Raw genomic sequence first — 13,348 nt, 5'->3', positions numbered from 1 at the left:
AGACACTTTTTCCTGTGAATGTTACATTCTAGAGAACACTGAGAAAATTATACTTACTAACAGAAATGAAAAGGGCCTAATTACAATGATTTTTAAAGAGAGAGTTAAAGGATGCGTGTCAAGAGGGACTGATATATAATTATGATAATATCAGTTGCAACTCCTGTGCTATCTAATTACTTGAAATAGGTGGCATTGTGCAATTTTTTTGAAAGCAAGCTACTCTGACAACAAAATTATATAATCATATTATGAAATTACAATAAAATTGAAAGAAAAGTAAAATTAATATATTGGTAGAAGTAATAACCAAAGAGGCAGCACTAAATGTGCTGGAAAGACAGAACAAACAGAAACCCACCAACTGTCTCCAACCCCAAATCTGTGCTACAAATTTGACTCACACTGTGTCAGAAATTGAGATGCTGCACATGTTGCCTACACTGGCAGTCAAAATCAAGACATATTTACATGACAAGAAAAGAATTGTAAGAAGTGGAAGAAGAAAGGAGTAAAAAGAGGAAATTAAAAAAAATGGGAAAGAGCATAAACCTAGCAATCACAGTGCTGAACTGTCCTGGAGCTTTGAGTGTCTCCATGCCTTGGCTTTGTTCTGGATCCTTTGAGGTACTCCAAACACCCAGCCTGCTGAGCATGCTGGACCCTGTCCGATTTGGGCACTCAGACATCTTCAAGGGATGAGGTTTTTCTATTTTGGTTTCACACTGGCTGTATTACACTAATAAATCTGTCCACAATACTTGATATAAATGGAATATTAAAGTTATTACTTAGATTTAGTATACATTTTGTTCATCATGGATGTATTGAAGCTATACAGAACCCACACCTACTGTAACATAATGCCATCTGTTGACAAATGACCTGGGCACTGAAAAGCTCTGATTTTTTTCATTCATTAGAAATGAAAAGAGTAGCAAATTCATATGCAAGCCCACAGATCTGCTGGTAAGTTCATGCTCTTAATTATGGTGTAGCCTAGAAAAATCAACCATTGTTTGAACAGTGACATCAACAGATTGTAGGTTAATAGTGGTTTCCAGATTTTTGTGGCCACCACGAGGAGACATGGAAAGTTTCATGGATTTTCAAGGATTCTGCATTGCCATCAGTCTAGTAGTGGAAAATAAGATGGAATAAAATGTTTCATATTATTCTATTGACTATATGGAGGTCGTTTATCTCATGAGCTGCAGTTTGGATCACTTCCTGAAGCTCTTATCATCTCATTTAATAGCAAAGACACAATCTCTTTTATTAGCAAAATTTACATCTCTTTTCTAAAATTTTAAAACAGCAAAAGTAGACTAGTAGTTGGCTAGATGTCCTCATTTGCTGCAAGTTTGGTAAATACTCTTCTCTATGTACTGCAATCTGTTCCCATGAGATGCTACAGAGTGAAGGGATCTGACCTAACTTCCCCTGTCCTTTCAAATTCTGTGTTATAATCTAATCTTGTCTGTCACTATAGGACATGAGAAAACATGACACGAGAAAACACGACGCGTGCCGCTGGTATTGTGAAGGTAAAAAAGGCAAGTTTATTTTTCTGACTCCAGCATTTATAGTTTTCCAAAGGTGCCAGTGGATTGGAGGGTGAACGTGCCACCTCGCCAATGACACTGGGCAAACTACCAGTACATCAAATTTCTCTGCCTCCATGAAGGAATGCAAAAACAATAAGTTATTTACAGAAAGTTGTGTGAGAAAGCTTGCTACAAGAATTAAACTCAGAAGGCTTTAGAAAATTTTTTAAAAAATCAGGGCAACACTTGTCCCTTTCTGGTACAAGAACAAAACCATGAAGTATTTTTCTAACATATGAGTGTTTTCATTGCTAAACTTTTCCTTAAAGAAAAGTGCACATTTGAAACTCTTCCTCTGAGCTGTTATCTCACAACCACTTGCCACTGGTCTGTTCTGCCCCCTGCAAAGGCTGCATGCTGTTTATTCAACAGCACTGAATAAACATGACAGTTCTCTGAGCAGGGCCTTCCAAAGTAGTTCTACTGAAGTTTTTCCCTCATCCTAGCAGCTCCCTGGCATCTGGGGCTGAGGTGACTCTGTTTTATACATTGTTGCTTGACCAAGTCTGAAGTTCATTGACTTGTCCTCAATGCCCAACTAAATCAATATTTAAAATCTCTGCTGAAGATTGACTTTTACTCATTTTAATAGCATTCATTTTGAATGTGAAGAAGACCAAGGGAAATCTGAGTTTTTCTAGGTGATCATGGTTTTCACTGGAAAACCTCCCTAATTACAAGAAACTCAGATCTGAACAACTTGAGAATGAAGAATAAATCATGCTTCAACTTTGCAATAATTTTATATGTCATTTTAAAAAATTATGATGATTCAGTGTAGGCTATGTTAAAAATCTTATTCTGTTTGGAAGGAGCATGGCTGAAGTTATTAACAGGATTTCCAGGCAAGACAGCAAAGGTCTTTTGGAATTCTACGTGGTGGGATTGAAGTGTGAAAGATATGGAAGACTTACCATGAAACCTGCCGTCTTACAAAACAGAAAAAAATCCCAAGCAACACCCAGCAAAAGGAAATAAGCCAACAAAAAATCCAGAAGCAGAGCAGCCTCAGCTGCATTTCTGGCATTTACCAGAGGCTTTCTTACCTTCACTGCAAACTCTGTTTCTGTAGCTTTATGAACGCATCTCTTGCACACTGAATAGGAGCCAATTCCTATGTCCTCCTTGATCTCGTATCCATCCGTAAAGTGAATGTTGTTCCCATGTAACTGCTACAGGGAAAGACAAAAGAAACAAGGAAATCAGGACATGGGTATGTAAAAACAAGGACTAGCCTCTTCTTGAAGGAGGTCCTTGATCTCCTCTCCCTCACAGAGCTCTCTTGTCCTTAGCAGCTTTTCCAAATCCAGTTAAAAAATTCTGAAGCTCTTTATGTAAACAAGTAAATGTGTCTTTTCCCTTTCTACCTTTTTCCAGTCTGTAAGATGGAATTGTCTATGTAGAAGTAGTGGCAAAACTGCTGTGATTTTCTAAACTATTTTTGGAACGCAGAAAATCACCATATATTAGAAATTCATAGGAAACTGTGGGTCCAAATCTCCTGATAAACCCAGGTATCTTGATAATATAAACTGATTTCTAATTACTGAGGGGCAGATAACATAAAATACTAATAGTTTCACTGTGTTCAAGAGAGATACCCCATGGATGGAGAGTGCCTCCAAATCATTGGAGGTCTTGTCTAGAATATGTTTACCTGCAATTTCTTTGTGAGAGACAAGTTAATATTTTAAGCCATTAATTCATATGCTCTTTGGAAAATGTCTGGGCACATAGACTGGTTCAGTGGTGAACCCCAAATCTGAGGCTTTGCTGCAAATTCCATCCCAAGATTCAAGAAATGACCAGCGCCTCTAAAAATCCTCCAGAATCCTCTGTCTGAAAATGCAGCCATGCCAGCAAAGTCCACACAGAACCTGCTAAATTCTAAGACACGCATATGTCGATATTCAATGCATTTTTACAAAGCAAATCACAGGAATATATATAACATTTCTGAGATCTAATGGCTTGGGTAACATTTCACTTACTGTGCCATCTTTAAGAGTATGACACATTCCACCATAAATAATTAAAACAGAGATGAAAACCTACAAAATCCACAGGCAGGGTCTCCCTGCCTTGAGGCATGTATACCTGTGGCTGTGGGTAGGAGAGGGATCTTTTTCCTAGTGAGAAAATTGGCTGCATCCTTAAGCAGCCCAGTTCGTTCTCCCTGTTCCCTTCTCCTCTAATGTACTGAACCTCTTGTAGCAATTTATTTCTGGTTTAAAGTACAACTGGATAGATTTTTTTAGGAGAATGGCAGCAAAGAACCAAGGGTCTGGTATGCTCCCCCATCAAGCACCCTGGTTTAGGTGAGCTCATCCAGCCTTTTGTGCAACAGCAACAGGAGTACGGTGGCCTCTTACACCCAGGCGCTTGGGCTCTGTGTCTCTGGAAGAATATAGCAGTAGTTCATCAAACCCCTTTGCCAGCACAGACTGGATCATATAACCCAAGACAAAACTGTTGGGAATGAAATGCATTCAGTGAAAAAACAGCATTTCATTACTTGCCCTGCATGCACAACTGGAATCCTGTTTCAGGTATTGAGAAGTACTTTTCATTTTAGTTGTGACAAAGTGCAGCTCCTATTTCCTTTGCAAAGGTGGTGAGGAACGTTTTATACATAAAAGCATTTGCAAAAAAAATCTCATTTTCCAACACCTACATGCTGCATTTAAAACACCTCCTCCCTACACTAGATAGCTGTGAAATACCAGTGAGAACATTAGGCAGTTTAAATACACACATACGTATGTGCACATCAGATGTGAAACGTAACCAGCATCAGTACCTGCACAATTGGATGAACAGTGATTTTGTGCACATCTTGCTGTGCAGGCTCCTGCACCAAGTTAGAGGCAACAAAGCTGAACCCTCTGAAAAGATGATGAGCATTGGCACTTGGAGGAACACCCGGGGAATCTGTAGGAGAAGGAAGAAAATGGCCTCATGAGCTGCACAAAAGAACAGAAAGGAATAGCACAGCACTAAAACAAAGGCACTCCTGCCAGTCAATAGAGATCTGATAAACTGGCAGACACAGGGGAATATAATTCATCTCCCTAGCGAGGCTTTGGTGTGCCTTCTCCATTCCCTTCCTCTATTTTGAACAATGCAGGGGTATTGTTTGCAAGGATATCTCTGCTGGATACAGGTTTTTTTCACAGGGCATTCTTAGGCAAAGTACTGCCTGTGCCAAGAGTGCACAGAGAGAGAGAAGGCACAGGGCAGAGAGGCTCAGTGAGAGACAGGAGACTCAGGGCAGGGCACCTTGCAGGGCCTATCAGAAGTTCTCCAGGGAGAAGATACAGGCTTCTATAAAGCTGGAAAAAAGCTGGGAAAAAGCTACAGGCTGCTATATCTGTCCTTTGCAGCACAACTTAACTACAGAAATTACAAAGACTGAAGTGGCACAGTGTGTGGGTCAGGAGAATATAGAGAATGTATGAAACCAATGTAAAAGCACAATACTCCAGTAGTGGCCTTATAGGAATCTTCTGGAGCAGCTTTAGGAGCTGGGACTTACTCCAGGGAAGACAGTGGTTGACTTGTCCTCAGGTGGAAAAAACAACAAGGATTGTTTTAACTAACCTTCATGGAGGTTTTCTCCCCATTCCTTCCCCTGACATGGCAAAAGGAGGGAAGGAATAGCTAAAGTTCAAAAAATCCTGAATTATTCTGTCTTTGGAATGCAATAAGCTGAGAGCAGTACTTTGTACCTGCAGCACTGCTCAGTGAGAGAAGCAGCATGATGAAGCAAGCAGAGCCGTGCTTCACTTAAAATTCTCAAAAGCTTTGAAGAGATCTTTCTCCCCAGTGTGTGTTTTATCCGGGGTATTTTCCTCAGCAAGAAGAATCACTTTGTAAATTATTCCTTGGCAACAAGCTGGGTATTATAGAACCTATATTACTAAAATTTGCTAACCTTTTATTTGTTTTTTGGGGGGCTTGTGGTTTTTCTTTTTTTCTCTTTTTCCTTTCACATTTCTGCCCATGCACCATGTGATTTACTGACAAAGTTACAGAGTTAAACTTTCTTTAGAAAGCTATTTCCTTGTAGTAAAGTGTGTAAATACCCAGTTATCTAAAGAAAATACATCCCCAGTGAGCTTTATATCTGACTCACCTACTTGAGGCCCTGAAAATATGTAAGAATGTGTACTTCTTAGCATGCACATACCCTGTATAAATCTACTGGTCAAAAGAAGAGAGGAACTGAAGTCAGAATTTGATAAAACCAATATGTATCTGCTTGGGAATAAACAAAACTGAGACTTCCACTAATTCCATTTCTCATCACAAAGCTGCCTCAGCTTTGACAGGAGTCAGGAGTCAGCACAGCAAGCAGAGTTCAGATGGAGAAGATTGTCTTTTGGTAAAATGACATGGGATTTTTGTTTATCTCATTGTTTGTGATGGGCACTCTCATTGCAAATACATGGATGAATCACACCAGACCTCTTGCATCACTTCCTACCATGGCATATCTATAACAGTGATTTTTACACAAGGGATTAATTAAGAGGAAAGAATGTTTGTTTAAAAAAAAGGAATGACAATAATTTACATCTGAACACTTTTGAACCTCAGAAAAGCTGTGATGCAGCTCTAAAACTAAAGTGGTAGGTCAGCTCTGTTTAAAAAAACTATTCCTTCATAATTCACTGCCAATCGCTTCAGCAAATACTGCAGAAGAACTATTGATGATTTGGTGTTCGCTATTAAATATTCATCACCAACAACTGATTTGCCCATTAAAACATTTCTGCTAAGTGCAAATGTATGCATAAATCATGTTAATTAACTAGCTCAGAAACTGAAATAATTTTTCTAGGCCTTATAAATCAGAATAATTTCATATATCTGAATTAGATCCATTTACAAGCACCAATCTTGTTTAATGGTTATCTTTCTTCCTGTGAAAAGTAATAATGCTTTGTTCCACTAGAGTATCTAAGTTTAAGGGTTTTCAAAGGCTTCATAACTCTTAAGTTATTTCCTTCATCATGTTTCACTGGGGCTAGCAAACATCTTATCTGCAAAGGAGGATATTTAGACATTTCAGGTGAAACTTCACATACTTTTTTTTCAGCGGTAAAGCCAGTCTAAAACATTCCTGCTGGTTACAGCCTGCTATCCCATCAATTACAACAGCACAAACATGTGTGGACTGAAGTCTAAATTGGGTCACAAGAATGATCTTGGTTTGATCCTTGTTCAAATCACCATTTCAAACCTAGACCATTTCAAACCTGGAGCCTCCAGCTCCCTGTAAGGAGCTGAGTCACCACAAATGAGATGTGGGGCCACAATGGTGAATTTAGGAAGCAGATGGCCAAAAAAAGCAACTCCAGCTTGGACAAATCTCTGAGAAAAAGTGATGTGAAACTATACCCATATAAATGATCTTCCAGTGTCAGAAACCACATCTTTGGCACACTCAGATCAGAAGTTAAGAATCCACAGAATGCGGTTTCAACCTCCAGGGTAAAGGAAGTTTCTGAGGTACAGCAAATCACTGGACTGACAAGATTTAATGGATGCAAAACTTTGACACAAACCTGCTTTCAGACAGGAGAACTCATTCATAAAGACAGTGTAAAATAGTGATTGACAGCTTCATTAGAACACAACTGCATGATCATGAAGCAGGAATTATTACAGTGCTTTCTAGCTGAGGATGTTCTCAGTAACAGGGTTAGCTTGTTTGGGGTCTGTGTACTGAGAGACAAAATAAAAAAGGTTATTGCTCTATTCCATTGGCAATGTGAGCCAGTATTAAACACATTTGTGATGCTCTCCCCAATTTATTTGACCCAACTAAGTCAACAGTCAGGGGCTGCAAAATATTCTGCCAGTCTGCCAGGGCTTTTCCATCATTCTGAAAGTGTAAATGGATTCACACTTCCAATTACACCTATTTTGAAATGTTTGATTCTCAGGCCACTATCCATGGTAGCCCAAAGCAGAATTGAAGCAGGCCATCTCCCCACCCCTGCCATCAGCCCAAAACAAACCTTCCAAATCAGTGTCTTGTAGGAAATAACAAATTTAATTAGGCAACAGCAGCAACACGTAGAGTGCAATTTATAGCCCCAGGCATCAGTAAAAGCAATGAAGTGTTCTTTTGGAAGAACTTCCAAAGCAATCCAAACTTTTAATGCTTCTTTGCATTTCAGTGAAACTTCCCATGGCAGCACCAGAGCACACATCCTTGAAGACCAGACTAACTTGCAGTCTCCAATATTTCAGAGAAATTAGTGTTTCTGAAATCTAAATTAAAGCTAAAATCAGATGTGTGAAATGTCTGGAAACCAAAGATCATATTTCTATGCAGTGGAATAGGAATATCAGGACATGACCAACATATAACTGGAGACAGGTGGATGTTCCAATTGAAAAAAACAAGAATGTAATATTTTTATAGCTCATAGAAGTCAGAACATCCTTGGAAAAAAATATAGGAACTCTCTGAGAAAAGATTTGAAGTAGATACCCTTATTTCAAACACCATGAAAGGAAATTTGAGCCAGGCTTTGAATAGAAGTTTGGGCTAGTTTTAAGTAAAAATGGTGTAGGTCATGATAAGCCTGAACAAAAACTGCAGGAAATCTCATCTCTGATTCACATGTTATAATATAGGTGTTTTCATAATGAAAGTTCAGATCTTTCCCTCTCACTGCAACAGTTCTGGGGCAATTTGAGGATTGAAGCTTGAGACCTTATACTTGATTATTACCACGACACTATGTGACATTTACAGCGCTTACCACCTTCAAAGTGTTTTACAACAACAACTAATTCAATGTTTACACTTTAGAAAGCATAAAAAGGTACTTATTTACACAGGTACATCACAGGCAGAAATGTAATGTAATTTACCCATGTCTAGCAGGAGGCAACATTATAAGTGGAATTACCACTCTGACATTATTGATATTCTTGCTTTCCACTTAAAGGAGTGGAAAGATTGAATTTTATGCAGCAGTCACCTTCATATAGATAGTGTACAAAGCGTGGTATTTCTGTTAGGAAAGAGAAGTTACAGGAACAACATTCTATCTACAAGCATTTTCTAAATATTCTGGGCCAAATTTCCTGTTGGCATAACTCTGCTGACCTGAGAACTTGATGATTCTTCATTGCTTTTAACCACACATTAACTTCCAATAGTCCACAGTCCGTGGGATGTTGTAATTAAATAAAACATCTATGCAATATATAATTACATACTAACTTGCAGAGATACAAAGTTCTTTGAAGCCAAGGTAATTTAAAATAGTTAAATTCAGCTAGTGTAAGCAAAGATGAGTAACAAAATAGCAAAACAATAGTTATTTTTCCTTTAAAAAATGTGAAATCTGTTTTTCCTGAAGACAAGTTAATATGAAGATGTTGAAATACTTAGGAGCTTCTTTGCTAGAAAAGCAAAACCAGTCATTGCTTCCTGCTGGATATGGCAAAACCCTGTAATGCCACAGGTGATCAGACTTTTAGACTGCGTTGGAATAGGGAGGGGAAAGGAAGAATGAATTTACTAACTGAAAAGGTGTATTACCCGTGTGCCACCTTACTAACCTGTAGGGGTCCGAGATGTGAACTCTGGATCAAAATGAAAGGTATCTTCCGGCCGCCCCACTGCGGGCTTGAAAGGCGGCTTGATTTCTTTTCTGTACAGTTTCTACAAGGAGAAAACCAGACCACAATCAGCATCAATGTGTATACTCAGCATCTGGAGATAGACTCCCTGCTTTCTATGGGGTGTCCTCTCTCAGCTCCATGCTATCCTGGCTGGACTGACAGACAAGGATGATGTAGCCGTGGTTCTGGCTCTTGCTTTACCGCTCGGCTTAAAATCTGTGCCCTGGCTGGTCCCCGCACATTTTAGCTACTGGAATCATGAATATAAACACAAATGTTCCTGGCAAAAAGTTTAGCCCATAGGCTGGAACAGTACTCCAAGCTGGGGCATCTGGAAATTCACTGGTCTAAGGGCAGGACTGGAATGTGCAATGGTAAGACCAGGAAACAGGGTAACTTCAGCAGTACAGCAATGGCAATCAGCACAAAGAATTGCTAGGAAGCCATGACTGCTTTAGCATTTATTATTTGCCAAGAACCAACAATGTGTTTGACATGCTGCCAGACTGAGCTGAGCAACAGGCTTGGCTGCCTGGTCCTTACAACCTAAACAAGAGACTTGTTCTTTTAGCATATCTGGTAAAAGGGAAGGGGATTTACAGCTGATGATTAAAAATTCCCACCAAAAATGCTAGGGAGAAAGCACTGTGGATGGGTGGGCAATCACACTGAAGCTCTACATGTGGCTTGAACTGAGGAACAAAACAAAGAAAAAACATAAGGAAGACAGGAAGGTATATAACAGGTAAGTACTTCTAGGTGTGCGAGTTTCTGCTGGTGACTGAGGAGTCATGTAGGGGATCACCTAGGTAACAGGCACCCTGAGTTCATCCAAATATATCCTGCCTTTGTTATGAGGGACTTCGTGGCCTTTTTACTCATTCTCAGAGATCTTTAAGAAACTGTTACCCCACGCTCCATTGCAAGCACTCCCACAAACACAGACAAGCACACTGAGGTGAGGATGTCTGGATCTGATCCAAAGCTTGTAGAGGTTAATGGAAAGAGCCCCATTGATTTCAGCCATCTTTGCATCATCTCTGCCTGAAATGGCCAAAATTGAACATCATGCTGATGGCAGCATGGGGAACAGAGCTCCAGTTTGACTCCCTGCCCTGTGTTGCAGCCCCTTTCTAGCAATGCTTTTGTTCTCAGGTTTCAAAGGGCTGAATTAGTTGCCACAGACAGTTCCCCATAATTAACATATCTGAGCATAAATATAGCATTTAATGCAAACTTTCAAGTCATGATAAGAACTGGAGAGTTCAACTTTATGACTGTTTGCAATATGTATTTTTAGGTTACCTCTTAAAACAACTTCCTAATAAGCTGATTTTTCAAAACATTTAATGGACATTACTAAATGCTTCTCCAGTTCCCTGCGTGCAAGAAGATTCTTTTTAACTGTGTTTTCTTGGGAATTAACTTCTGTAATACAAAGCATGGGTCAAATCTAAGATATACACATCACCATAGTTTGAATTTGATTTTGCATAAAGGTTCATGATTTTGCATAAATAAAGGTTCTTGAAGGAGAACATTCTGTGGTATAGTATTAGCCTTAACATAAAGGATATATTTGTGGTTGAGTTATGATTCCTCGGGAAAATGGAACAGTGAGGCTGGAAATGACTCTGCAATAATTAATTGCCATTTCACTAAAAAGTTCCTGCTTGCGTAAAACTGCTCCATATCTTCGGAGAGGAAAGGAGATTAATAACTGCTGTGAGCCACAATGGAAAGCCAGTCTTCCAAATAATTAAAAGCCAATTGCAATCTTACACAGTAAGTGTCACTCTTTAGCTGAACAGTATCAACCTAGTAATTAACACACATCTTTTTCTGTCTGCACAGAACTTTGCAAGAGAACTCAGCACCTACTGAAGGTTTTTCTGTTGCTAGGATTTTCACCTTGAGAAAGCTATTTGCTTCCCAGCTTCCCTTTATTTGTCTTAATTCACAACTGCAGTGCTTCTACTGCAGAAAGCAATATGGTCACATGCACGTGCTTCCTCACAGAATTAACTGCACAGCTCATCCTGTGAGGTCCAAAAATTGGAAAATGTTTCAGAGCTGTACATCATTCAGGAATTGCACTCTCTTTTCATTATCATAACCATATTCTCTCTGGCCTCTTAATTCCTTCCCCCATCTGTAGTTTCTTAAGTGCTGCTGGAGCTACATTTGTATTTTGAATCCCTAACCCACATCCTCCACTGCTAGGCAGGGATTTAAGATTCATCGTGAGTCACACGCCACCAAAAGATTTATAATCACAAATTTGCTTTCTGGGAGGGGATGGAAACAAAGGAGTTGCCTGTGTGAGTGAAAGGTACTCCCTTTGAGCACAACCCTGATGACTCCCTTTTCCTTACCCACTTGTGACAAAAAATTAGACAACAGAACAGCAAAAGGTAAACTGCCTAAAGCATTTTTTTTCTTCAAGCTCTAGAATAGGGCAACTAAATGAAATCATTGAGGACCAAGAAAAGCAGAGTAGCATTATCTATGGACTTCTCTATCCAACACTGGCTCCAGTTCTCTGAGTTCTCTGAGCCACTACCACCCAAGCTAAATCACTAAACCACAGGGCAGCCCAACACAATTAAACACGAAGGCCTGCTGCAGGCAGATCACCTCTTCCTTTAAAAACCTGCATCCTCCTGTAGACTGCAAAACTCAATGTGGCACAAGCTGATCTAAAAAATAGTAAGAATCACAGCCATTGCTTCATATACACATAGAGAGAGAATCTCCTGGAGGATTTGAGATCCTTCTGGATTTTTCAAGAATATTTCTAATTTTAGGAAATGTATGCTCTTACCATGGTCCCCAAATTATTCAGAGATGATGTATCTTGACCATGACCTCTTCTGGCAGAAACCAACCAGAGTAGGAAATGACAGCAAGTTAAATTTCAAATCTTGCATTTGACCATTTCTATAAGACTGTCCATAACTTCAGGTGATGTTTAAGCAGTTATGTACTTTCTAAGTCATGGTAATCTTAGTACTGTATGCAAAAGTTACAGTGAGTTCCATTATCTGCTTAAATGGGAACAGGGTCCCAGTTTTCTTGGTTTAAATTCCAGTTTTGATATCCAAATTTTTCTTTTGGGGCATTTTATTAGGCATTTAAAATGGACTTTTGATATCAAAGTAATAAGTGCAGCATTTAAATTTCAGGCTGGGTACTTAGAATCATTATATTTTTGTTATCTTGCACAGGTATAAGAAGCTGAGGATTTTTTTTCTTCCACATTGTTCCCACATCCATAAAGGAGAATTGTACTACTTAGCCCTTAATGTTTTAATGAAAATACTATTTATTTCTCTTTTCCAGTAAAGAATAAGCTCCCACATTCCATCACCAATTTTTTTAAACTGGCCACAGCATTGACTCAGCATAGAAAAATGTGACTGACAGGTATGAAGAATCGCTGCATAACACACAGTGTTGTAGGATCCAGAGGCTGAGCTGAGGAAGTGCATAATCCACAAAGCAGATGGTCTCCATGAGAACACTGATTTAGATACTCACACCTGGATCCATATCCGTGCTTCTGACCACTTATCAACCCCTCACATCCTCCTGAGACTTTCATAATAAGTACCTATGAATTATCTAGAAACCATTTCTATAGCAGTTTAAGAAACTACAAGCTTCTACAGACTTTCCTTCTGATTTCAAACAAAAGCATTTTTATTTGAAATAACTAATTTTCATCCAAGTGGCGCTGACCTTTTCTAAAAATATGTTGCCACATCCCTAGTATGATCTTCATCTGAACACCTCCTCAGCTGGAACTTAAGTAAATACACAAGAGAGACTAGTAATAAAATGCTGCAACACTGTGTTTCCTTCTCTTCTTATTTATAAGTAGTTAATTTTTCATCATCTTTAAAAAAAACACACTGCTAAAAACCCCAGAGATGTAAGTGCTCTGTACGTATGCCTGACAAATATCAAGAAAAAGAAAATGGTTTAATTTCATTAAAAACTATTTAGTAATTTCCTGAACTGAGTTTCTTGGATGAAGAATTGAATTATTCCTTAGACACCTTCTAGAAATAGAAAGATGCTACCCTCCG

The 13,348-nt window shown here is 39.0% G+C and overlaps 1 protein-coding gene across 1 annotated transcript in view; it reads right to left on the bottom strand.

Annotated features, from left to right (window-relative positions):
• Nucleotides 1–13,348, bottom strand: part of RPS6KA2 (ribosomal protein S6 kinase A2) — a 157,136-nt gene that overhangs the window by 26,015 nt on the left and 117,773 nt on the right. The window contains exons 12-14 of the mRNA XM_053938453.1: nt 9,195–9,297; nt 4,408–4,538; nt 2,654–2,779 (exon numbers count right to left, since the gene is read on the bottom strand). Coding sequence (XP_053794428.1) covers nt 2,654–2,779; nt 4,408–4,538; nt 9,195–9,297 — 360 coding nt within the window. The remainder of the gene's footprint in view (nt 1–2,653; nt 2,780–4,407; nt 4,539–9,194; nt 9,298–13,348) is intronic.

The sequence above is a fragment of the Vidua chalybeata genome, chromosome 3, assembly GCF_026979565.1.
Source record: "Vidua chalybeata isolate OUT-0048 chromosome 3, bVidCha1 merged haplotype, whole genome shotgun sequence".
NCBI lineage: Eukaryota > Metazoa > Chordata > Aves > Passeriformes > Viduidae > Vidua > Vidua chalybeata.
The sequence above is the reverse complement of the archived record's forward strand: the minus strand, read 5'-3'. Positions and strand labels throughout refer to the sequence as shown.